Source organism: Fringilla coelebs (genome assembly GCF_963513975.1).
Source record: "Fringilla coelebs genome assembly, chromosome: 12".
Classification (NCBI taxonomy): Eukaryota; Metazoa; Chordata; class Aves; order Passeriformes; family Fringillidae; genus Fringilla; species Fringilla coelebs.
In genome coordinates this window covers 5,923,371-5,950,679 of record NC_140038.1, presented here as the reverse complement: position 1 = coordinate 5,950,679, position 27,309 = coordinate 5,923,371, and the positions used below count along the sequence as shown (strand labels likewise).

The 27,309-nt window shown below is 39.2% G+C and overlaps 1 protein-coding gene across 2 annotated transcripts in view; it reads left to right on the top strand.

Annotated features, from left to right (window-relative positions):
* Positions 1–19,800, top strand: part of TLN2 (talin 2) — a 139,849-nt gene extending 120,049 nt beyond the window's left edge. For both annotated transcript variants that reach the window (XM_084213475.1, XM_084213474.1), the window contains 8 exons: positions 2,021–2,128; positions 4,135–4,240; positions 5,869–5,993; positions 11,277–11,402; positions 13,154–13,216; positions 13,313–13,495; positions 15,615–15,740; positions 16,697–19,800. In XM_084213475.1, coding sequence (XP_084069601.1) covers positions 2,021–2,128; positions 4,135–4,240; positions 5,869–5,993; positions 11,277–11,402; positions 13,154–13,216; positions 13,313–13,495; positions 15,615–15,740; positions 16,697–16,825 — 966 coding nt within the window. In that variant the 3' untranslated portion in view covers positions 16,826–19,800. The remainder of the gene's footprint in view (positions 1–2,020; positions 2,129–4,134; positions 4,241–5,868; positions 5,994–11,276; positions 11,403–13,153; positions 13,217–13,312; positions 13,496–15,614; positions 15,741–16,696) is intronic.
* Positions 19,801–27,309: the final 7,509 nt, after the last annotated feature.

The following is a 27,309-nucleotide window of genomic DNA, read 5'->3' as shown; positions in this document are numbered from 1 at the left end:
AAGACACAAGTGCATGTATATAATCTATGGTGGAATTGCACAGAGCATAGCTCTGACTTCCCCAGTGTCAGGAATTTGAATGCAAGTTCTATTTAATTGCCTCTTGCCTAAGGCAAGTAGTATAAGGAGTCTGAATTAACAGTTATGTAGATGCCTGTGCTTGGTCTGCTGCAGATGAATTTACAGTGCTCATTACTAATTCAGTTGTTACAAGCAGATGCTATTTCAAAAGACAATAAGGATGCTTATTGTGGGATGTACTGAGACAACTCTCATTAAAGTCAGTGGAAATGCTGTAATTACATTTATTTAATGTTAGAGCAGGCCCTAAGCTAACAATTTCTTTTTTTATTACATGTTTGTATAAAACAATGCCATAATTAACCTGTGTATTGTATCACTATTTGGAGTGATTGCTGTTGGAAAGGAAGCAGATATGAAAGGCCTGTCAAAGCCACAGGAAGCAATGGAAGTGAGCAATCACTTAGATCATTCCATAGGCAGTAGATTGAGGGAAATAACTTCTCACCTTGTCTCAGCACTGGTGGCACTGGAGGCAGCTAAGCAGAGTCCAGGCTGGAGCAAAGGCCCTGGGAGGAGGCACAGCCCAGCTGTGGTTCAGCCAGGGAAGAGAAGTGCAGGGGGAGCTCCCAGCAGCCTCCCACACCTTCCTCCCCAAGGCACCAGTGGTGCTGATGGGGTAGGAGTTGGACCAGAGGCAGGTAGTGCTGGCATGTGGAGAGAAAGGTAGGGCTGATAGTGAAGGAAGCCTCAGCATGAGGAAACAAATGTGTGTTCTGCTTCTTCAGACACGTTTCAGTTTGAGATGTTTGGGCAGACCTTCTGCCCAGGGCTGGAAGAGAAGACATTTCTGTTGTGACTCCCCACTGGTATGGTGAGATGTGTGTTTGGATCGTTCTGGGTTAGGAAAATGATTTCCTTAAACAACTTCTGTCACCTCTTCAGCCTGCTGTGAAGTACACAGAATTTATACTGAACCTTAAAAATGCTCCCAAAATATTCCGATACCAGCCTTTGCTATGTATGCAAAACACAGAAGGAACTTTATATTTCCCTCCTACAGATGTTTGCTCTAATTTGCTGTGTTACAGTAATATTTAAGCGCAGAAGAGACATTTTGGGATGCTTTACAATGTATGCATAAGAAACACTCGTGGGCCCTTTGCCCTGTTTGAAAATTAAAAAAAAAAAAACCAAAAAAACTGTTCTGAACTTTTTGGGCTTCAGCAGCTCTTTTGAAGTATGCTGAAGATGAGGAAATTCAGTGCTGTTCCTCCCATCTCCATCCCCTCAGGCAGGGTGTTGGCAGAAAGGAGGGGGAGGTGGCTCCTGCGGGCTATTTCCGTGCTCTGCTCATCCCCAGCTTCCCTGCAGAGGGAGCCCTGAGACCAGCGCCCGCCCTGGCTCGGGATGTGGCGGGTTGCTGGAAAGGCCGAGAATAAGTGAGCCGTGAGATAATCCCCATCTCAACGGGAGATAAGAGGCACAGGAATAGAAGGAGCTGTTCTGTGAGAGGAAATGCTGTCCGTTTTGGGAACTTCCACTTGGCAACAAGTGGTACTTCTGCTCAATAAAAAAGTTCCCTATAAGTTTATGGTAGAAAGTACAAAGCTTCAAGAGGCTGCAGGTTTCACTTTTTATTAAAAATAAAATGGTTGCATTAGTCGTGCTTATGTCAGATGCCAGCCATTACACTTAGTGGAAATCCTTACAGAGACCTGACTGCTGCAGCTTCTCTCTGTATTTAAACAGATGGTTCCAGCCCTGCTATTGCTGTGTTTAATCTCTGTCAAGCTAACAGCATTAATGAGCCCTTACAGAACTGGAGCTCTGCTGCTCTTACAGCAGCATTTGCTTACAACAGAAATGGCCGGCCCTTGAGCTCCAATGTCATTTGCACACTCTTAAAAAAATCTCCTCCCTTCTCTTTGCCCCATTTCTGTGCTGATCTTCTCTTGTGGGAGCTGTTTTGGATACTGATGTTGTTTTGCCTCCTCAGCAAGCATCATACCACCCAGATGTGAGTGAGGAAGTTCGGGAGAGAGCCCTGCGCTTCGGGACGGAGTGTACCCTGGGATACCTGGAACTCCTGGAGCATGTTCTCCTGGTAAGGAGTCATCTGCAGGCATACACTGGGGTGCTTCCAAGGAGAATCAGCTCCCTGCCCTCTTTCTATAGTGACTGCTAGTGACACATTTTTATCATTTTGTCACAAGGTTATGAAGTTTTGTTGTCAGAGAAAGCTAAAGGAAACTCAGTACTTCAGCTCCAACTGTGAGACAGAAGGAATACTGGAGTACTTAAATGGAGATGGATTCTGGATCACATTGGAGGCAATATGGATATGAACCTAAAAAGGTCCCTGACAAAGAAATGAAAATAAGGCATTTCAGCATTCTTTTAAGCCCACAATAAACACTAGGCATATTAGGCACAGGCCTGTCCCCCAGACTGAAGAGGTTACACAATCTTTATGAAGGCACTGTTCCATGCCTCTCACAGCCACACGTACTCCAAGCCATCCCAAAATCCCCAGCCAGCACTGCCTCACAAAGAACTCTCCAACACATCAGACATGGCACCCCCAAAGCTCTGCATAAAACTTCTACACTCAAATCCAAACTCATGAATCCTGCTGTCAGTGGGCTTTGCTTGACCATACATAATTATCCCAGAATATATTAGTTATCCCATAATACTTGTTCTTCTGTTGCTATTACTTTTGTAGGAAGCAATAAAATGTGTTTGAACTAACATTTATGAGATATTGAAGTTTCTGGAGAAGACTTAAATCAGCAATCAGCTTTATGGATGACCGGCAATTTCTTTTAGGAGGCTCTCAGCTGACATATTAAAGTCTCTGAAACTGAAATTTGCAGCCATAACTGGAGATTGGCAAACCCAAATCAGTTTTTCTGTGGAGAACCAAGCATGTGTAATTATTTGCATCAACTTCCTGAAATTTATATATAAAGTAAACGTCCAGTCACAGTTGTGCTTGCCACTAGCAGGCAAAATCGTTCAAAAAAATTGGAACTTGCTAGTGGAATTCTTAAGAGCTGTATTGCAGGAAGTGATTTAGCATTAGATGTCTGATTCATTTTTAGTTCAGAGGACTGTGGGGAATTTTTCAGGTTTGACCCCTAGAAGGCTAGCACACTGTGTTTCAAACTAAGAGCCAGAAGAGACCGAACACTTGAGTCATTTTTGCTCATTTTATTTGTCTCTCTGCAAAGTCAAGAAGCTTAAGGTAAGAAAGGTATGTTCCATTTTATTGAAGTAACAGGCCTTTTCTACCTTAAACCTTGTAACATTCAGTGCTCTGAAGCCACAAGCAAGTTCTGCCCCCTCGTAACACCCCTGCCCCTACCCCAGTGCTGGCTGCCTCTGGTGCTTTAGAACCCCTAGGTCTGCAATCTCATTAATTTATAACCTCCAGAAATGCACATCATGTGGGGTTAGGAATCGAATTGGTCCATCTGGCACCCTGTGATACAGTTGTCAGTAAGTTCAGTCATACCCTCAGTGGTCAGGCTAGGCATGTTTGCATGGGTGCCTCAACACAGGGGTGCCAAGGGGGATTCAGCAGCCACATTTCTTTGAAAATGATACATGTTAGGTGCAAGAGTCGTCAGATGAAGTACTAAAATTTCTCAAACTGGTGTATTAACTTGTGTAAAGGTTGCATTGGGCAAGTGGCACAAAGTGACTTGTTTGCTCAAAGGACTATTCCACTAATCACCTAGCTTGGGGTAGGGCCAGGAACAAATAATTCCAGCTGAATGGCCAGCACATCTTAGTAAAACTCCTTGTAAGCTCTACTAGTGAGAATCAAGACTGACCTGACCTCCTGCAGATCCATATGCTCCATCCTGGTCAGTGCTGATCCATGCCAAGTTGAGGGGAAGTCTGGAGCTGTGCAAGGCAGTGCCACTTTCCTGGGGTGCATCCAACCCTGTAGTGTAAGCCTCTGCTCCTAGTGCCTCACTCACAGTTACAGTTCTCTCACTGGGCTCTCAGACAATTGCTATACAAGATAAATCTTTCACTAGAGTGCCTTGGGAATCTTCCAGCATCCTGAAATCCTTAATAATGTGCATTCTCTTTCTCTAGATTCTTCAAAAAGCAACTCCAGAGCTAAAGCATCAGCTGGCCTCTTTCTCCAAGCGGGTTGCAGGTGCTGTCACAGAGCTTATCCAATCAGCAGAAGCAATGAAGGGTGAGTTGGGAAGCTGGGCTGCCAGTGTGGTGTGCTCATTACTCCAGAAATAATGATCTGATATTCTGTGTCCTATACACTGCAGGGTCTCCTCAGTTATTTCCTGCTGTTATCACTACATGATCCTTGGAAATGAATCTGAACTCTAAGCAATTTTCATCTATGGGAATACATTTTTTCTTTCCTCCTTCCCTCCTTATCTCTTAAGAGAGTTACTCTTTTTTTTATAGAACAGTGATCTACATGATGCTATTTCCTTGTTCAAGTAGCTTTATTGAATTCTTCAGCTTTTCCTGCATTCTCTTATATTTCAAAATTTTGGTTTCCATTTGCTCACAAGGCAAGCCAATATTAGATTTCTTCTATTCCCTAAGTGCTTTTAAAAATCTCTATATCATTCTCATCTTTGGACACATTTATTAATTTCTGGCTATTTTTGCATTTTAATTCATATGCACTAAAATAAAAAAAACACTTCTTATTTCTTTTTTCACTTGCTGCCTGTAGAGGATGTCTTTATTCACTTTACAAGCTATTTTTGGGGGAAGAAAAATGTGGTTTAGCCATTCACAATTTTGTTTCCTCATTTTCATTTATAGGTACACAAAGCTGTCTCCTAACAAATTCAATATGTAAATGTTTTAACCTTTGTGAAATGCCTTTTTTCTAAGAGGAACTACTACATTTTACAAATTATGGTTGACTGCATTTATAGTTGCTGCCTTTTTTTTTTAACCCTGTTTATCTGCATGTGTTAGGATTTAATATAGAACATCTTCATCCTGTACAGCATTTGAGCTGAGAAATGGTTTTTAGACCATGTCTTTAGAGGTTATGAACTTTTGGCTGTTTCATTTTTTCTCTCAATTCAGAATATGGATGCTTTCTGAATATTGTAATTCAGAGAATGGTGTTAGGAAATCAAAAATAATAATGCACTGACAACTTCCAAAAATCTGAAACCACTTCCAGCCAAGTATTCATTTTGTGGATCTACTAAAATTCTTTGAGAAAAGAGAAATGCCAAAAAGTCAACAGCAAAAAAAAAGCTACCCTTCAGATGTGGTACAGAAACTGCTTTGGCCTTTTCTACATCACTGTCAGACACACACTGCCAAAAGTGTGCTTCCTTCAGTCAGTGCTAACTTCATCCCCAGCCACTGCCAGTGAACAGACTGCCAGGCCAGTGCAGGGGTGACTGCAAAGTGTGCTGGGGGTGACTGTGCTGGCTGTAGCCTGTTCTCTCTACCACTGTGTCAGACTTCTCAGTGTACCCTTATGGCTTGGTCAAATTAGGATCTGAGTAAGACCTCTGATAAACACAGGTTGAGTGACAGTTGGTTTTGTTCCCAGTATGGACAGTATCCCTTTTTGAAGCTTCTTTGCTTACACAATTATTAAGTTACTTTCATGAAAGAATAATCCTACTAAATATTTCTTACCCCTCTGCTTTACAGTTTTCTCTGTGACATAAACCGCTGGTTTCATGCCATAATGGCACTAAAATCAGCTTTCTGCAGTGCACATTCTGTATTGGACACTTGAGGTGTGATTCCAACTCCCCTGTTTGAGTGGCAGCTCACTCACAGTGACACTGAAGTTATTGTCTCCATCTCCATTAATTTCAGGGACAGAGTGGGTGGATCCAGAAGACCCAACAGTCATTGCAGAGACAGAGCTATTAGGGGCTGCAGCATCAATTGAGGCTGCAGCAAAGAAGTTAGAGCAGCTGAAGCCAAGAGCCAAGCCCAAGGTGAGTGTCCATCCCCATTGTTTGTTTGAGGTAAACAAGGCAGAGGATGCACACTGCCCATAGTTTGGTGTGTACTTTGCTACTGACCACAATAATGGTGTAAACAATCAAGCCTTGCATGAGTCTCAGTGCCACAAAAAGCTTCTCTGGATGGCACTTAGCCCTGAGGGTAGAGGGTAAAAAAGTGCTTTTCAGGGAGTGAGTCAAGCACCAGCCATAAGCAAGCAAAGGAAGAGGAGCCAAATGTTAGAAATGCTTGTAAGAGTTATGGCATCATTACTGTTGATCATTTACCTTTCTGTTTCCAAACATATTTTACTGCTGTGTAGCCATTCTTACTTGCTTTCTTTTGAAGACCCTTTGTTCACATCTGAATTTGTATGGTATAGCAGGAGAAAGCAGCAGTAACACAGTTGGGATTCAAGAGAATGCAAAGGACCTGCAGGATTTTCTAAGACTAAAACCAGCATTTTATGCCATGCTTAGAGAGTAGCTGTTTCAGTACAGAGTCAGATATGTTGCATGATTATTTCTATGAAGGAAATTGCAGTTCATTATGATATCAAGTAGTGTTGCATGTTGCCAGGTCCTTTCAAATGTCTCTGAAGATATTAGTAAATTAAGCCAACTATTTTCACATGCAGTACAGAGGGAATATATAAAACTGGTGGATCCCAGAGAATTGCTACATTTTGCCGGGTGTTAACAGGCAGGTTTTAGTAGAAATTACTATAAAAATGAAAAACATGTTTTGGCTGTGTAATTGATGTCAGGAAAGGACTATGTATCTATTTCCTCTTTATGCTGCTTTGTAGGTGCAAATCTTTCAAAGTAAAGTTAATGAGGAGTCTTTCTAAAAAGCAGAACCTCAAGACCATTCATTCAGTGTTGGATGATTGTATTGGTCCAGGGTAGTATTTTGTTATTTAGGAGCATCAGATGAAATAGTTCTTGGAAGCTTCAGCCTTTGACGACCTCTCACCTTCCACTCCCTGTTTAGTGATAGGAATAAATTAGCTCATGAAAAAAAATGCTCTTTGTCTGCATTTTTTAACAAGTACATCCATTTTGTTTATAAAGCAAAATGGTCCTTTATAATGAGATTCCACAGGCTGAGTCTGAGGAGTGGAAAAGTCCTCCATCACCTTTTCTATACAGTCACTGCACAATAGCACATGTGTGTTGCCTGGTAACCATGGAGCAGTTTCCTTCCAACATCTAAGCCCCTCCAGGGTCATTGTAATTTCCTAGTGAATACAGTTCTCACACCTGCTCATCATTTAACATGTTAATTTGAGTATCCAGTCTGCTTGTGACTTACTGGTTTGTTTGTCATTTTCTGAAACTAAAATTCATATCCAACTGTTTGTTTGATTTGGGATTTCAGCAGCCTTTGCATCCTTTTCAGATGTTTAATCTCTTTCACAATAGGGATTATAATCCACATCAAAAGCTACTAGGAAGATCACAGAGTGGCTCAAATAGCACTTTTTCTACTGCAGACTTGTAGCCTGTATCCTCCCAGAGCAGGATTTCCTGTGGTGAACAGGCTCTGTCTTCCTGATGCCCATCTTTGATAACACACACAGTGTTGCAGTAGGAATATTTAGACTAGGGAGGAGTTGCTTTGTCTTGTGCTCAGTCTGTGAAATGCAGGAGGAGGAGTTATTTTCTTTGATGGAACAGACTATCTAGATAATATCCTGCTTTGGTTAGCAGCAATCATCCTTGCAGAGGAGTCCTCAATTGGTAATTTTAGAATGCCTACCTGCAGGAAATCCATCATCTTCATCACTACTGCCTGGTGGCTGATTCTCTATTTTTTGGTTTAAGTTTTTTTGTTAGTGCAGGGAATGGGAGTAATTTGATTTCAGCTTGAAATTTTGATCTTTGTGTTCCAGTTTGTCTTTTACCTCTAAAAAATTCCCAAATAGCTGAAGGTAGGGTTTCTTCTCATTTGTCCCACAATTTTATTTTTTTAGACTTTTGGATATATTTTTTAAATATCTTCTTTTCCTTGTTTCCTCTTCATATTTTTGCACCTATCATACCCCCCTTGATGTCTTAAACTGACACAAATAGCATGAAACATCTTCATTTTCTGCTACTGGGAATCATCTTATCCCAGAGGACAATTTCTAAGGAGACACAGTCCTGCTAAATGCTGTCCATGCTTTATTGTACAATGCTTATTTTGTTTGCTTTAAATCCTAGTTGTTTGGCTGTAGGTGAATGTGCTCCCAAAATCTTAGTCCACTAGTCCACAGCCCCACTGACACCCTGTAAATGTCTGTATGTCTTCTGAGCTCATATCTTGGAAGAACTTTGAGGACTCTCCTGAGCAGCTGTTGTAACTACTGTCTGTAACACAAAACCTGTTCAGTATTCTCCTTGCAGTGTTCAAGATGGGAAATTATCTGAGAAGCAATGAGATCTTTATGGTTTCATAAGCAGGAGTTGGCTGTCATGTTTCCTTTAAGTACAATTATTTTTCCTGAATGTGGACTCTTATTTTTTCTGTTTTCCATTTGGAGAGTCAGTTGTATTGCAGTGCAGACACACATTCCTTCTGTTACGCAAATATGCTACTTCCCATAAAATAACAACCCCCAAAACTAGTCATTTTCTGAAGAAGAAAACTATTTTGTCTAGTAAAATCTTCATGTTAATACTGGGCAAAACCCACTTTTAAGTAAAAAGTTATGGTAGATGAGGTACAACAGGAGAGAGCATTGGTGTCCCTACCCTGTTCTGTCTGCTCTTCATGCTTGTGTGCAGGCCTCTGCCTCCAGACACAGGGGTCTTGTAGTCAGTAAGAGTTCCCTGCTGGTAGCTTTCAGCAGTTGGTCCTTTGTTTTTTTAACCCAAGATGAATCAAACCTGGATGCCTTTTTCTGCAGGACTCTGTGTGATATGTTTGATATATTAGGTTGTTATTTAATCCAACTATATATCAAACATATTCCTACAGTGTCCTGCCCTGTCTCCGGGGGTTTTAACGTAGTAGAAGGCAATATGAAGGAGTAGAGTCACTCACAAGCAGGTTTAGAAGACTTCCTGTAGACTCCTAATCTAATCTGGTATAAAATACATACATGGAGTGCTCCTTTATCAGTAGAGTTGCTCTTGGGGAGACTTCTAAGTTGTGTAGGGCTCTTTGTGACAGGGAGCAGCAGCTGTGCCAAGAACTGGCTTTCACTGAAATGCTTATTGTGCTTTCCATGGCTCAGTGCAGTAACTACTCCTATTGGTTTGCTCATTATAAAGTAGAAGATTAGAGGTGCTTGAAAATAAAATGGTTTTTCTTCTGTAATTTCTACAATGAGATTGGGGGCTTATTTGTTTTCCTATTAACTCTGACTTTATTTATGCTACCCCTAATAATGAAGATGCTATAGAAAAATGGTTAAAATATACTACAAAACCATATCTTTTTACTTTTCTTTTCAATGTTATAATCAACATTTTAAGGTTATTCCATTCTAAAGACTTTGTAGTGAGCCTGATGTTTGTCTTTTAAAAGTGCACTGTCTCCTCAATTTACTGTTCAGTGGCATTTTTGTTGATATTTCTGTTTGTGTTTAGTCAAATCAAAGTCAATAATGCCCCTGTTTTAATAAGGACAGTAATTCTGATAAACTCTACTGGATTCCATTTAATCACTCTGGCAATGTCATGATTGAAGTAAGAGTTTCATAAATAAGACTTAAGGTCTGTAGAGGGCCAATGTGATAGTACTTTGCTATAACAATGGTCATGATGTGGCATTGCAAGCACTGCCAAAATTGTATGTAGAACATGACCTGCTCACTTTCCAAAGCAATTTCCTTTATTACAAAGACATACTTTAGTTGATGGGAACAGCCCAATAGCAAGGCAAGATAAATATTTTTCTGTGGATTAGGTGGCTTTTCTTAAAAAAAAAAATAAAAACTTTCAAGTGCCAAACTTCTTTATCCACTCATCAGTTTTGATTTTCAGATGATTCAGTTTTTCTGGTGTCTGTGGATGCTATTGTTTCATTTCCTGGACTTTTAGTTATGTAACAGTTATGTGAAGTGCTGTAGGACTGAGTGCTGCTTGATGGGTCATTTTGTAATTACTTATCATTAGCCTTTATTATTTTATTAATTTACTATTTCATCAAACTGCAGTAACAGGAGAACTAAACCTGACTTAAATTTAGATCGGTGTGCTTAGATTTGCAAATGAGTGCCCGATTTTTTAACTCATGGCCCACCTGGCTGGTGTTTCTGTGTGTGACACGAGAACATTGTGGTTGTAGTTAGAATAAACCTGTATTACAAAAGCCTTTTCTCTCACAAAATAGCATTTCCTGATACTGTAGCCACTAGCCCTCCTTGTCATACAGCCTTGGATCCCAGTAGGCTTGTGATTGGATCACAAACAAAATGCATTCTGTTGAAATGTTTTATATAAAAAACGACCAGAATACAAGGCCCAGGCCTGGTTCTGTTTAAAATAACAATAACTGTTCATCTCCATCTCTTTTGTTAACTGTTCAAAAGCTAGTAAGCATGCTTAGATGGACAAATGTTTTCAATATTTGTTTAAATTATTTTAAAGTCAAGAAAGTTTTTATAGAACAATAAATTTGCATTTTAAATAGTAAGAAACCTCATTAGGAGGTTTTTGCGCACGCTTGTTCAAAGACATACTTGGATGACTGAAGTGTTCCAGACAGACCTTTGGAACTTCCTATCTCCAAGATCACTGCTGTACAAAGCTGCTTTCTGTGCAATGAAAGCTCTTACCAAAAACTGTTAAATCTATGCTCTTACTTGCTCTCATTCCTTACTACAGGTGAATGAGACATTATTTATCATTGTTCTTTTTCAATGCCTTAAGTCTTTTAAGTATTCAGAAAATGCTTTCCCTAGTTTAGCAATCGTGGAAGTCACTATGATGGCACTAGAGAGATAATCTTGATAGGAAAAACATGAATTTCTTTTCAGACCTGCACTTTTCTGAATGTAGTTTAGAGTAGCTCTAGTGGAGGTAGTGCATTATGAAGTTGATGGCTTTGTTTAAGTATCTTGGGTGATGCTGTTCCAGTGTGAGCAGGCACAAGGGCAAACTCTAATACTTTATGTTGACTCCCAGCTTTAGTCCACACAAAACTCCTTTGCAGAAAATGATGCTAGAGATCTTACTGACTTTACTGATGTGTTCCAGAATCTTCTTGTCTTTGTATCTGTCCTCAGTCTGGAAAGTATTATTGCTTTCAGGTGAATGTGTAACATTGTTTTTTCTTGGTTATAGCAAGCAGATGAAACTCTGGATTTTGAAGAACAGATCCTGGAAGCAGCTAAATCCATTGCAGCTGCTACCAGTGCCCTTGTGAAGTCAGCTTCAGCAGCCCAGAGGGAACTGGTGGCTCAGGGAAAGGTGGGTAAACAGGACATGTAGCAACAGTAGTGGGGAAAAGCATCAAAAATGAATATAGTCCTAAAGGTTCTGTTAAAAACAGTAGGAAAGGAGCTTTGGAATGATTAATGAAAATGAAAATTGTTCACTGCTCATCACAATACATGGCCCAGACCTGTTTAAAAAAATCCCACAGTTAGATTTATTTAAACCTCCCAAGTGTAATCAAGTGCTTGGCTCTTCAAGTTATTCAGTTGTGGGGAGTTTTGCTGTGGGGGTTCTTCACTTCATGAAGATCTGTGATTCAACCTGGCAATGTATAGTCCCACACAATAGTTTGGGGATCCAAAGCCAAATGTCACCATGTCCAATACTGCTCTGGACCAGAACAGCAGAAGGCCTCAGTAATTGTGCCCTCAGTGTCTTGTGATTCAATGGAAACACAGGCCTGCATGTCAATTCAGGACATTTAAGTGGCTGTGCTTGTAGTTATTGTTACAATCAATGGAAGGAGTCTTTACAACACGTGGCATCCTTTTGGTGTGATCAGAACTGGGATTTTGTAAATCATTTCATATCCATCACTGTTTTTCACAGTTGGTATACTCTCAAAGATCTAAACATCAACCAGGTATGTTGCCTGTGAGAACAATTTATTATAGGACCATTGTTGTTGTATAGCTATGGTTTCCATTTTCACCTGATTGTTAACTCAGAGCAGGCTCTATCATGGATCCCACCTTCAGGCTATGCTGTCTGCTTCAGCCTGGGTTCTGGAGACCTTGTGCTTTTGTTTCTAACAGAACCAACAAGCACTTCATCTGTGATCTGCTTAAAAATATCTGTTCAGGGATGATGAGGCAAGAAAAACTTAAAACCTAAATACTTTAGGGACCTAGTGGTTTGGTTTTTTTTGGTATAACTGATTTTTTTTTTTTTTTTTAGTTACGTAAGTGTCACCACAGCTATGAGAGAACATATCTGTTTATGTTGATGCTGCACTTAATGATTTGATTTAATTCCTTGGAATTCTCATTATTCTCGAATGCCTCTTTCCATTTCTTTTAAAACACAAGTTTCTGGACCATGTTTACATTTCACATTTTTCAGCTTCTCTCTGAAAACCACCCAAATCCATGCAGCTGGGGATGTGGGTCTGGCAACCAACTACAGAGTTTAGCTTCATTGCTTTCATCCAATATGGGAAGAAAACTGTCTCCAAATTGTTGCTGGTACTGCTGATGCCATGAACACTTCAGTGGAAAAGCCATGCAGAAAAGTGGGCTGCTCTCCTTAAGTGCCATTATTAGGCATGAAGGCACTTTGGGGCCTTCCCTGTGAAGCTTTCTGATCTGTACCTTCCCACAGTGCTCAAATGAGAAGAGATGAAAGAATAATGTAAATTCAAATGTACTATGGAGAGAGAAGTTAGTTATTTTAAAGCCTGGGACTTAAGGAACTGCTGCTTCAGCTGTGGTTTCAACCACCAGTAGTCTCCTAAGTACTGGTTATTCTGGTAATTACTTGTGTGTGTTCCAAGAATGGGTCAGCTGAAGCAGTATAGTAAGTTGGACACTTCCTGAGCAGGCAGATGTGTGCTGAAAGCACAGTTACTCTGACAACTGACTTCCAGTTGAGTTTTCTGCTCTTGAATGTGCTGGGCAGATTCACAGGTACAGGTGTTTCCTTTTTTTCATGGATTACTGCTTGTCTGAGACAGAGCAATTGTATTTTCTGTTTTCTTGTAAGCCATCTCTGAATTGTTTTTTCAGGTTGGAGCAATCCCTGCAAATGCAGCTGATGATGGACAGTGGTCTCAGGGACTTATATCTGCTGTGAGTAACTACTTCTCTTGAGAAAACTGGCACATTCTCTGAAGAAATAATATCCTGTGAGAACACACAGTGACTTTTTTTTTTACTGCCTTCTAGGCCCGAATGGTGGCAGCTGCAACCAGCAATCTCTGTGAAGCAGCAAATGCCTCGGTCCAAGGCCATGCCAGTGAGGAGAAACTCATCTCATCGGCCAAACAAGTTGCAGCTTCTACAGCACAGTTGCTTGTGGCTTGCAAAGTGAAGGCTGATCATGACTCTGAAGCCATGAGGAGGCTACAGGTACTTGTGTTTAATTACTGAAACCCCATGGTAGTGCTGTGTAAATACTGTTTCAGCACTCCGGGATTATGCATGTGTTCAACAAAGTATTTCCCTAAGTGCTAGCCCAGATTGTGGTCAGACTTCCTTTGTTTCTAGGAGTCAAGAGACAGCACTTGTAGATAGAGCATTGCTAAAATGGACAATCATTGTTAGAAAAAATAAGAGGAGAATCTAATGCAACATCTCAAGTGAAGTCTGAGTGAGCTTCTTTACATAAAACTGGTTCCCTTTTATGTTACACATCTATTTCATATTGAGCTTCTCTGAACTGCCGCTGAATTAACATTGTATTTGGATGGGTAAAATCTAAAATCTCTAGAAGTTTTGAGGATGATAATTTTTTAAATGACTAGCCTTCTCTGGCATCATGCCCTGCAGGCTCAGTCTGGAACATACAACTATTTCAGCTGCTTTTTTTATACCACCTTTGGTGAACAGTGAAAATTACCTTTCTCTTGCACCTGTACAGCTGCTACTCATGGACACTCAGTGCAACAGTTCATGTATGGCTAGGAAGAATCAAATTCAACAGAAATACATATGACTAAATATCTTTGAGCATGAGAAACTGATGTCATAATTATTTTCAAAATAGAAAAATGGTTTAAATATTTAGAAGGAAAAAAAAAAGAATGTGTGGAAAATCTGTTTCTAAAGAAAACAGTGGTGTGTCTTAGGGCAGGTACAGGGCTGAGATGGTTTTAGTGCTTTATAGTGAATCCATGTAGATTGACATTGCCAAAGGGGTGTGGGGCAGGTGGCAGTAACTGGAATACAGCAATTTGTTCTGTAATATCTAAGTGCCAAGATGGGTCCAAAGGAATTTTAAATGCAGAACAAGCAATAGAAATAGGAAAAAATCAACTACTAGAGACTTTTCTCAGCTCTGACAGGAAATTTGGGGTTCTCGGTCCTTGTGGGCAAATATTAAGTAGACATCAAATGTGAGAAATTGGAAGGGAATGTGAAAGGGAAACAAGCCCAAGCATGGACTGAAATTGAACTTTGCCATTTTACCAAGTTTCATTTTAGTCCCAGAATGAATAATGAAAGGAAGAGCAGTTTGCACTTGGAAAGCATGTCCTTTATCATAGCAAAAACAATGAGTTGATGTCTACTAAATTTTTTACTGGAGGACATGCCAAAACTACTACTGAGACTTTTCAGCTGGCTTTGCCCCCAGCAGAAATGTTTTACATAGCTTTAATCAATAGGTTGGATTCTGGACTTCGAGTGTCTTGGATTTTTCCTTCATACCCCAATTTGAACTGCATTTCCCATGAATGTAAATTTGGACTGCACTGTTACAGAATCTTCCAAAACTTAACGAAGCAACTGGAAATGTTTCTGCTCTTTCTGGATGAGCTCCAGACTTAGAGCAAATTTCAAATCATTTCTCTTTGGGACGTCTCAGTGAGGAAGACTTGAAAGTGAGATGCAGCTGGAAATATGGGGTAGGACTGGGCAAAGGCAGGGGGACAGGCTCAGAGCTGTCCTTCCTAGGAAGGATGGAAGGTTGGAAGCTGTGGCTTCCCTTCCCAGTGCCAGTGTGTCCCTACCATGTGGGAGCAGGCAGTGTTGGGCTGCTGGCAGCATCCAGCTCAGACAACAAAAGATGTATTACAAATGTTTGACTGTTTCTCTTTAGAAATCTGAGAATTTTTAGGAAATAAAAGTTTAAATGTGAGAAAACTATGGCTGTGTAAGTTGCTAACTTACCCTGAATAAAGTCCATTAATTTAAAAACTTAATTGTTTTATAATATATTTATGCACTGGTTTTTAGTTTCTGTTCTTCTCCCAAAAAAATAGTCTGATCAGGATAATATAACCTGTAATTTCATCCACTGCCTTATTTCCAACTGTAGGGGGAAAAAAAATCTCATTTGTGACTTCTCCAACTTTCAGCTTCTTAAACAAAGGAATTTTGTTCCCTCTGTACCACTGGTTTTCAAAAATTAGTTTGCTTTTCACTGCGGGGAAAAAACCCCATACCTTTCCTGTGCAGTCAAGCAGAGATGTTTGTTTTGATGTTCAGACAAATCCATGTTAGTTATGTCTTTTCCTCTTTCTCAAAGGCTGCAGGAAATGCTGTGAAGCGTGCATCAGACAATCTTGTCAGGGCAGCCCAAAAAGCAGCATTTGGAAAAGCAGAGGATGATGACGTTGTGGTCAAAACAAAGTTTGTGGGTGGCATTGCTCAGGTTGGTACAATCACTCCAGAAATACAGCAGGGAAAAACCAGCACAGAAATGAGAGGTGTTACAATGTCCACCTGCTGCATTGCAGGGCTGGACAAATCTATTGAGAAATTCAGGATCAATTCCTTGATGCCCCATTATAAAGGAACATCTGACATAAGAGCACAGTGATGTCCTATGTGGTAGCTGCACTTCTCCACTGAGCATTTGCTGTAATAGCAGTTACCATTGTGCAACAGCTTTTTTGTTCTGATTAAATGAATGGATCTTTTCAGAATTCTCTTATGTACTTTAAATGTTCCCAATCTTAATGAAACAATGATTTTGCATGTATTTAAGCAAAGAAATAGAGAATGAGAGATAAAAACAACAGTTTTGTTACTGTGACCATAATAATTACTGGGAAATAATAACAGTATTTAAGAGTAGATTTCAAGGCTCTGAGGTACCAACTTCTAGATTCCTTATAATGAATGAAGTACATCATATACTGTACTTGCTACTTAAAAGATACTGGACTTTATTATTTTTGCATGTGTCTACTGCTGTCATTTTTTTCTTTGACATTCTGAGATGCAGGAAAATACTGTGGATACCTGCAGTGAGCAATGTTCAATTTTACTGTCACTCAGACATTATGTTAAGACATGGTGCTTATTCTACATGTTCTAAAACCTCACCCAGCTGAATGTTGGGAGAATGCAGAACTGTAAAATTCATCATGAAAGCATGGTAAAACTATGGTGGTAGATTCTTTTTTTTTCTTTTCGAGAGGAAATACAATACTTTTCTTGATGGCCTAATCCTGGTATCTGGAAAAATTTGAGCAATTCCTGATGAAGTCATTGAAATTAGGTGCTTCTCTGGAGAATGCTCACATGGGCCAGCTGTGACTGTGGTGTCATAGGGAAAGAAATATTATTTTACAGACAGTATTCCTTGCTGCTTCTGTTTTCTAGATTATTGCAGCCCAAGAAGAAATGCTGAAGAAGGAGAGAGAGCTGGAAGAGGCAAGGAAAAAACTGGCTCAGATCCGCCAACAGCAATACAAATTTCTACCCACAGAGCTGAGAGAAGATGAGGGTTAACTGTTAACCTGCTGAGATTTTTCTTCCTTTTTATTATTTTGTTTTATTTTTTTTCTCTTTTTTTCTTTGAAAGAAATAAGCTAAAGGGGGACAGCACATTGAGAACTGCTCTGACAGCATACTGATATGCCAAGCACTTAGCTAAATAAACTGCCTGTCATAGCTTTGGATGAGCAGAGGGCAATAAATACTTGTTCTTTCCCACCTGCTCAGCTGAGGTGCATGATGATCAAATAATGGTACAGTGTTAGGTTCATCATTCCTGTTCCTCCCTTGATTTGTATCTCAGGAGAGAATGTTTCACTTTTTACTAAAGATACTAAGTCAGTATTATTGTCACTTTCCTGATGCTTGAGGTATTTATCATTCCTTGACTTGTTCTAAAACATTGATAATATTAAGTAGGAAGAGAGTCAAGAAGTCTTTCATATGATAAATATCACATGAGCTGGTGGTTGTCCCCCAAGTACCCTTGTAAAAAGAAGACCAAGGTGGAGAAGGATGTATAGCTGAGTGGAGAAACACGCATGAGTGTGGGTTTGAAGAAGAAGCCTATCCTCTTTCAGTGTTATATAGCTGGTTCACCCCAAAACTGGAGGAATTGTCTCTGCAGCTGTTTGCACTACTAGTATTATTCCTTACCTGATACCAACAAGCTTCTGCTTGTACAGTATTTAGGTTTACATAATGTGGCAATAGCCATTCTTTAAAGAGCTCAAAAAACAAAGAAATGGAAACCTTGTCACTGCCTCAATAATAGCAGGTTCATGAAAGAAAATGCTGTTTCAATTATATACCTCTAATGTGTGACTACTTTTACAGTATTATACACACATACACATGCTCTAACATTGGACTGAATAGTTTGCATTTTGTTTTTTAATTGAAATTATCTGGTTCGTACTGTGGTATTTCTGTTAGAATGTATCTCAGTTAAAAAAGGGAAATGCCCAGTACAACAAAAGACTATCACAACTCTTGTTATTATTTTAATAATTACATTTATAATTATTATGTTTTGAAACCTGTGGGAATTGTAGGAGAAAAGAGTAAGTGATTTACAAGTAGATTTACAATTTTTCCTGTAATATATTTTTTAAAAATTTGGACTCTAGAGAGTTTGTTCTCATAGTTGCTATTGATGAAAAAGTATTCACCAAGGAATTGCAGAGAAGGAATAGCAGCAGTCTATCAGCAATCTTTGTGCAGAAAGGTACAGTATGCTCTCAGTATCTCTGTTGTGACCTGAACAATAGCAATTTGGGTAGAGTAACATATTTTACTATGTCAAAAAGAGAACACAAATCACAGCAACTTTAAGTAGCAAAAGCTAAACTATTTGAATAACTACAGAAACACCATCTTTTCTAACAGTAGTTTCCAACATGTCTCCAACTCCACTCAAGCCCTCCTAACAATAATGGCAAGTCTGTTTAGGTCAAAGGATGTTGCCCTTCCAGTCCTTCTGAAGGCTGTGCTGTCCTTAGATCCAGCCAGGTACGTTCAGCTGAGCCTGACTTGTGTTCTGTGCATACCCACCTCGTTGTCCTTGCTGCAGAAAATACCTGTCTTGTAGACTCCCCAGTAACCCCCTAATGGTAGGTTCATCAGTTTAGATAGTGCTAACTCCTCATTTAAGTTACCTGCATGAGACAGAATTATCAGGAATTTTGTTACACTAGTACTAAATATATAGCAAAAATCTGCTAAAGAATGAATAAATATTGAAGTGTAAAAAGGTTTTTATTGTCTCTTCTCTGAAACTGACATATTTCAGATTCAGTAGAGTTGCTGGAAGATCCACAGTCATCATGAGGAAAAAAAACTGGTGTATCCCAAATGGAATCACTGGCATTGACAGATGTGCTGTGATGTGTAGGCTTGTGTGCAAATGCAAACCCTGTCCTATCAGAGATGTGCAATTCTGAGTTAATGAATCATTTGCCACTTCAACATAATTTGGGGTTTTGTTCAACTCACTGTGAACAGTGTCACAGTCTGGAATCCTACACTAAGAAAAGGGCTTTCTGTAAGTCTTTGGGCAGAAGGCTAAACTGGTATTTATTGCTGTAAGACCTAAATAAAGTCTGCTCTAGTGATGGGGATTTTCTGCTGCTGTTGGTAGATTCAACTCCTTTGCAGCTTATGCCTTTCCTTTTCTTACCTGGATAGCTTCACTTTCTGATCTCTTTCAGAAAGATCTGCAAGACAGATTTGCTACTACTTCCCTTTCAACCTACCTTTAACTGTTATTTGATCTCATTAAAGCATGAAGAAAGATGATGCTGTCTTTAACACCATGCCACTATTTTTTTGTAGGGATAATACTGATGGAATATACTTCGGTCAGGATGGTATTTGCCAGTTTGATATAAGCCAAAAAAAACCTTGTCAAATGCAGCTATGTATGGAAATTATATAGCTAGAAAACTTTATCAGTATGTAGAAGGTAAGAGCATGTTCAACTTGTGCTCCAGAGAAAAGTGTTTGGGAAGTCCATTTTAGTACAGCTATTTTGAGACTTCTCTGTTTCTGATTTAGTGCCCCCTCTTACATGACAGAAAGTATTTTTTCCTTAGCTGGGTGCTCCATAGAGGAACCACAGTCAGGTGAATAGCTGAGCTGGACAACTGAAGTATTTTTTTACTCAGAATTTTGGGTCTTCATTTGTGAACCATTAAGAGAATATAAGGTCATCCAAAGTCTTTCAACTTTTTTCTTGCTGTTACAATTTGCAGTATTGCTGAAGTTCACATGTGAACATCTGTGGAGTTTGGAACTAGCCCATCCATTTCTTTGGCATGGGAACTTGCAGCAGGAAGTGACAAGTTGGAGTAAGGGGTAGATGCTAATTAATAAGAAGGACAGATGTTTACTTTGTTCTGTTAACTTGTGAAATGATGAATGAGCTCTGTTGTATCTCACCCTTCTTCATGTGGAATTCACTCTGAGAATTGTATGCAAATTAAAAACAAAATGCCTCAAAGTTCTTTGTGTACAAATAGTGTCATGTCATTTCCCCAACTGTTAAAAAAATTGAATATTTCATCATTTGTCTAAACTTTTATATTCAGAAGAAGTTAGAAAAGTTCTGAAACAAAAATTGAATTCTAGACTTTTTTCGTATGTCCCTTTCCCTTTGATTTTCTGCATGCTCGTTACTTAATTGTTAATGAAGGGAGGAGTACATAAATCTACAAACCTCCTCAACCTAAATACGTTGAGATCATGAGTGCATTTCTGGTTTTCATCAGTCCTTATCAAACTGGTAAGATATTCAGCCCAGGAATATGGCATTTTTCATCCCTACATATTTTGTAACCTCTTGGGTTTTGGGTTTTTTGCCCTTTAGGGGGGGAGTGGGTTTGGTTTAGGGGCAGGTAATTTACACTGTAAGTTTTCTCCTTTTGTAATTGCATCATGGTTAACAGAGAGAATTATCTGCCCATAATTGTCATGATTTCTGAAACCTGCTTTTCCATATTCATGTTACTTAAACACATTGTGGTTGGTCATGTTAATGGAACAACATGTTTCTGTGGCACAGTTAATGATGCCAAATGCAAAAGCTGTTTAGTCACACGAGTCACAACTCTGTTACAAACTGCCCTCATTTACTAAGCTATAAATAATTGCCATTTAGTCACTTTTTAAAAAACATTTTAAAAAATGAAAAAGCAGTACAAACCCCTGTTCTTTCTCAAATTAGCACTTGGTTGCAGTGGAAGAACCTTCTTGAAGACAGTTTTGAAATTTTATGCTGAAGTTTATAGGAGTTTGAGCTCTCACTTTAATGTCTTGTTATACTGCCACACCATTACGTATAGTATTTATCTGGCCATAAAAATAAATAAGTAATATATTTTAGTTTGGTCTTCACAAACAATAAGCCCCTTGAAAGATTTTTTTTTCTCTTTTTTTTTTTCTCTTTTTTTTTTTTTCCTCTTCAGGCATTTGTGACTTGCAAAGGATTATTTTGCTCCTTAAGCAAAATAAGGCTGAAGTTGCCTGTAAGAAGTTAAAATTCCCAGGTGACAGAGAAGAATGTTCCATTTCAAGTTCTGCTGCACAGACAGAACTAGGAGTGCTTACTTTATGATATGTCAGTATCTTTGTATCAGGTATTCTTTGTGACTATTCAATATCCTTAAAGTAAAGTACATGTTAACCACGCAAATATATGGAAAAATTAAACACCAGTTATTCAAGGGTGCTGGATACTTGGTATTGTTCAGGTTTTTTTGGGGGGAAGGCATGTTTTGCTTTTATATTTTTATGATTTACATTTCATCCAATATTTTTCCAACTCTGTGTGTGTAGGTACTCCAGTTTTCCATAGGAAAACAGTGCCAGAACTCTTGCCACTGCTCAGCTGCATTACAAGGACTTTGATGTTGTTACCAGAGGAGGTTGTTTCTGGCATAATTACACTGATGTCAAAGTGGGATCTTTTGGGCATTGTGTGCTTATCAAGTGGCACACCAGATGTGGATGTTACATCTCTGATGATGTGATAGCTTTTTCCACTCATTCTTCATGACAGAAACAAGACTGAAGAAGCTCCTTTTTTACTGTTGGTTAGCTGAATAATGAATTGAGGAGCTACAGAGCCCCTAGGCATGTTTTAGGCTAAAATATTTTCAAATCTCTGTGAAAATAGTTACTTTAAACTACTAAAAAAAAAGAAATTTAGCAAGTTTGCTGCCTGTTTGTATTTTTGGTGTAGCACATTTTTAATTTGTGTTCAGAACGTTCTAGGCACTACTTTAGAGGCTCTAGGAAAATTAATCCTTTTTGCTTGCACAGTATTGCCTAACCACAATGTTTGACATGCTTGCCTCCCTTCTGACCTTACCTTTCTTTACATGTCTGCTTGCCTTTTCCTTTCTCTTCTGAAAGTTGGATTCTTTCTTCCTGGAACAACTTTTATTAATATATACACTTCAGTTTTTCACCTGTGCAAGTCAGATGTGTTTAGTGTAGCAGGGAAAATACTACTATGTGGGGTTTACCCACCTATTGCAAAGCTTATCTTACAAACATGATTTTATTTCCATTCTGGTTATTTTCTTAGTAGTATATATATTTTTTTTAATGGATAATAAGGGCTGCTGACTTTGTACCATTCTAAAATGTTCACTGTGAGGGTTTATCCAGGTGAAGGAGGTTTCTTTTGGCACGGTTATATGTAGCAAGTTTTGTTATGAAGTTAAACATCTCTTTAATAAAAAATTACATGGAGCATTAAGTTTTGAAGGCCAGGACTTATAATGATGAAAATTTGCTCATGGTACTGAATCAAATGTTCATTTAACAGTCAGAGGCATTTTCAAGTTGCGGAAAAGAGGCTGCATTAGGACAGTGAGAAAATGTCACTGGCTGTTTTCTAAATACATTTCTTGCTCTTAAAGTGCTGAATTTAATAAAACTAATTGGAATTTTCAATGCCACACTGATCACTGTTCAGCACTGCCCAGGCTGTTAGTATAACCCTGTTGTTATGGAATAATTGCCTGTGCTGTGCTCCATCTTCTCTGATTGTGGTCCAAAATCAGGTCTTTGTGGCTGTTTGTATTTTGTAAGTGGCAACTGACCAAGTAAAAAGGTTAACAGGGAGGCTTCTTCCAGCGTGATAGTTGATGATCTTTGCATTCAAATTGCATTGCATATTCTAAGTTATTGATTAAAATATTAATTTGAATATAAGTTACCAAACTGTTGACCTGAATAAGTCTTGGAAAGAATGGTCAGATTCTGGGGCAGTGGGTATGTTATAAATGTGTTTGCACAGTGTTGTACGTTTTCCAGTTCACCCATAAGTACATTATGTGTATTAAGGATGTACTGCCAGAGTGTAGTTCATCAGCCTTGGTTCCAAACCAGAAGAAGTGCTCATGTCCCAGTTCACCAAATGCAGTAGCATATATTTACATTATTTTAAAAAAAATCCTTCATGTTCTTATGCAATATAGTGGCCTCAATTTGGGATTAAGCCCATGCTTAAGAGATTTCCAAATGAGAGTGTTTCAGACCTCAGAGAGACAATGCTTGGCCTATGGGCTTTACTGCTCTGCTGCTAGAATCACTTTCTCCATCATACCCATTCCAAGATCACAGAGCAGACTGCAAGCATTAATAAAAATTATCTACTCTTAGGAACCATTCCTTACTTGTCCTTTGTAGGGCACTACAAATCGTCACTCCTATATGAACACTCATACAGATGAGTCACTCCTGTTGTACAGATGGCAAAATTGTTGCAGGAAGGGAGATAATTTGTTCAGATCCATAGAGCAGGTTGCCCTGAATGCAGTAACAAGTCCAGTTTGTGTGATCTGCATAGAACTAGATAGACCAGTAGAAGCAAAGAGTTAATACTTATATTCCCATCTAGTTCATATATACATTATTTTGTGCATTAATGTTTCTGCACTCTGTCAGTTCCAGAGAAATCAAATGCATTCTTTATTGGTAACTGTATAGCAGAGGGACTTAAACAGTGATTGTGATTAGAGCCAAGAATAACCATCTTTCACTGCCAAGATTTTAGACAAACATCCTGTCTTCCAGAGTTGAATTTAATGTGCAAGAATCTTTGCTCAGTTCCTTGGCTTTGCCTTATGTTGTAACCACTTCTGTTAAGGCACCAGCCTCAGTTCCCTTCCATTTAGGACTTACTGCACTCTTTTTCGCTGAACTTTTCTACAAGAGAAGTGACAGCTTTAATAATTTGGACAAAAGCTTTGCAGCTTATTCAAATCAGCCTCCTGCTTCCCCAAAGCTTCCTGGAAAATGCAATGAAAATCCTGAGGCACTGAAGCCTTCAGAGTGACACTTTTAGCCACAGAACCTGTTTTGAAGTTTACTCAGAGATGCCTTTAGTCAGCTGCAGTGATTCTGGTCTGTCTGCAATTACTTACTCTTTGCCTTCAGCTATATAGGCACGAGTATTTTCTCTCTTCTAAATATTCATCTTTTGTTTGCATTTTTTAATGGTAAATGAGTTGAAATGACACTATATTTCTAAAAGGCTAGCACAGTTTCTCAAAATCCAGTCTGATGATTGTTTTAAGACATAATTTTTCTTAAGACTGAACTTTTGCTTTATGAAGTCAGCAGTGATTTTAGCTAAATGTTTGTGTGTGTGTAACTTTAAGAATGTTTCTTTTTGCCTTAGAAAAATGAAAATGAGTGTGAACTTTAATGACATGTTGCTGATCTTATATATATTGCTGATCTTTTCTGATCTGGCATTTGTGTTACTGAGATTTCACATGTGAAAACTGTGGGGAAAAAAATAAGAGTTCAACAAGATGACCTCAGTAAAAGAGCTTCATCGGTCATTCCACTGTGTTTGGCTTGCATTCCAGTTGCCATACTCTATCATTTAGTGGTGATAATAAGGCTATTTAGGGTAATTCTCAAACTAAACCACTGCTGTGACATGCCTATGGTGCCTCCAGATGCTGTAGCTCAGCAATTCAGGCCACAAAGAAAACTTTCTGGTTACTTTCTTGACTGTTCAGAAGTCATCTCAGATCTCTTCCAAATCACAGGAGGGGCTCTTTACTACATGATGAGATCCCTCCTATTTTGGTTTGTTCAAGATCTTTTTATTTGAAAATAGGCTAGATGCAAAAATTTATCTTCAAAGGATGTCTATAGGAATGTGCCCCCTGTTGACAGAGTGACAAAACTATCCTTTGTCTCCTTAAAAGAGAAATAAGCCCAGAAGTTTCTCTCCTCAATTAGGTGAAAAGACACCTCATAGGATCTGGGGAACTTCACCTCAAACTTAAGGATAGCAAATTGGACAGGAGCAAGAAAGTCCCGCCTGAGCAATTTGCTGGAAAAAGAAGGGAACAAAGAAACTAATGGCTTTTGTGAGGTGTTTTACCAGGAGCAAGAACCTCTTGCACCTGGCTTGGTTTTTCTCTGTAAAGAGTTTTGTTGTTTTGCCTTTTATTAAAACTTTTTGTTTCCAACACTACCACTAAAGCCATCCTGCTGATTTTATGCCTGCTAAGGTAGCTGAGCTTGGGTGTGAAACAGATCTTCAAGAGCTTATGAGACCTTACTCAAGGAGACCCCTATTTCAGGTGTCCTACTTCTCTCCTGGAACTGGAAAAACTGAATATGCTGAGTATTTTGTAGACTAAATGTTTTGTAAAATAAAACAGGCTGCATTGAACCCATCTCAGAAGAGGTCAGAGCCTATTCAGATCATCTTCCCTATCTTTAAGGATAACACCCATTAAAAGAGAGCCTTCCAATTAGTCATTTTTCAAAAGTATTTGCTCGCAACAGAGTTCAAATTGCTTGATCCCTGTGTACATTCATAATGAGTAGATTCCTGATGTCAGTTGATGAAGACAGCAGGTACTCCCCTTTATTTTGTTGTTTCATACCCTTTCTCCTCCTGCCAAACATGCTGTGTGGTTCCTGGTATCCTTGTTGCCTCTGAGTGGAGGGAGAGCTGCTGGATAGAATAGAAAGTTGCCTGTAGTTTCTTTCTGGGACTGTAAGGCAGGCACAGGTGAGGGAGTGGCTTTGTGATTTGCAGAGGTTTCTCTCTGCTGGGTCACTTTATTGCAGTGGAACTGAGAAGCCAGCACAGCTTTGGATATGTGGGAATGTGTCCTAGAAATGGGGCTGGCCAAACACTGCAGCACAGGCAAGTCCAAATTCTGTGCTGGAGACAAAAAATAATCCCTGTGACCAAAGGTAGAGGGTCAAAACATGAGGTAAGAGCTTTCCATCCTTTAATGGACATAATGAAAGACATTGCTGCATCTTCACTGTATTGCAAAAGGGAATCAGAATAAGGACTGGGGGAACTTTACTTGGATTTTCCTAGCAGGTAAATGCTGTGTTACTTTCAAGTTCATAGAATGGTTTAGCAAAACTGCAAAAATACATTAATTGAGACAGCAAGCAGACCATTTGAGGCTTGTTTCAGATATTTGCTTCCAGACAAGGATTATACCATCTCTAGTTGCTCCCTGCCAGTAAAAATGGCAGTGTCCAAAGGGTAAGTGACATTACTTATGGCGAATTACAGAATAGTATTTAAAATCAGGTGAACTCAAATGTTGTTTGAGTCCCTTTTGATCTGGCAGAAAAGCAAACAGTGGCTTTTGAGACATCTGTGCATTTCTGAGAGTCCAAGCCACCTTAGAGTTCAAACAAAAATATATGCAATAACTGAGGCATGTTAAAAGCCATGACTTCATTTCTTAGAACTTTAACAGCTGTATAGCTCAAAGACAAATAATTCATCCCTGGCTGTTCCCTGTAATAACACAGACATCCAGAAAATGCCTGGCATTTTTTTGTTCACTACTTGGGATCAAATTCTTCTGATTTTGTTTCCTTCTGGACTAAGAACAGACTATTCTTTATGTTGCAGCCCTAAGGAGAAATTTTGCATCTCGCTGCAGCTTTGTTTCTACACGTTATATGGTCCCTGGAAAATTCTCTTGTGTTAGCAGTACTTGTCTATTCTCACATCCAGCCCCTTCCATCAGCAGTGAGTTCCTGTTGCTTTGTTTAGATTTTCAAAGAAAAACGCATCTCTTTGCTCAAAAACCACTTGGCAGCTCTTCTGCTTCCACAGAGCCCTGTGAGCTCTATTAAGAGCTGCTCCTGCAGGACTCATTCTAGGGACCAGTTTTGAATGCTCTGACTTTTTTTTCCCCTACAGAAACTTCCATGGTCAGAAATCCTGAGCTGCTAAGCACAGCATTTTAAAGGGCAGAACTTCTGAAATCAAAAGGAAATGAGAGTCTGTTCTGAGAGCCAAAGGGAGAAATGTTTTGTTTAAGCATAAGGGACTGAGCCAGATATGGCTCCTCTGCATACAAACAGAGGAGCAAGAAGGTGAGTGCAGATTTGGGAGACAGTGCTATTTAAATTCACAGTAGTGTTGGTATAAGAGGAACTGATATGTATTGGTCCTAAATTAGATTAGGCAGGAAGAAAATTCTGGACTAGTCTTTAAGAGGTCAAATTGCTTTGACATCAACAATGAGAAACAGGCTTCAACAGTCACAGTAAGGGTTTGGCCTCAGGGCCTTTGTGTCTCTGCCCTTTACAGAGTGTTTACTTTGTGATGGGAACCCAATGTTAGGGTTCCAGGGTAATCATCCTGAATGACTGAATCTAAACAGCTGCCCAGATTACTTGCAGTTCCTGCAGTCAAGCCAATGCATCCACGAGTGTGTTAGTGCATCCAGTCTATTTCTCTGCTATTGCAAGTACTACTGTAGAGAATGTTTTCTGGTGATTGCACCCAATCTACCAGTTTTAATATACTTTTTAATGCTTTTCTGGAGATCTCTGCTCTTAAACTTTTTTCTTGACAAGAATCCTGAGTGTTTATAACCTGCCCTTCACTAGTCAGGTTTATGTTGAAATCCTTACACTTCTCTCTCAGCCTGGCCACCTCTTCAGAGCTTTGTTCTTCATTCATGGTTTTTACTGCA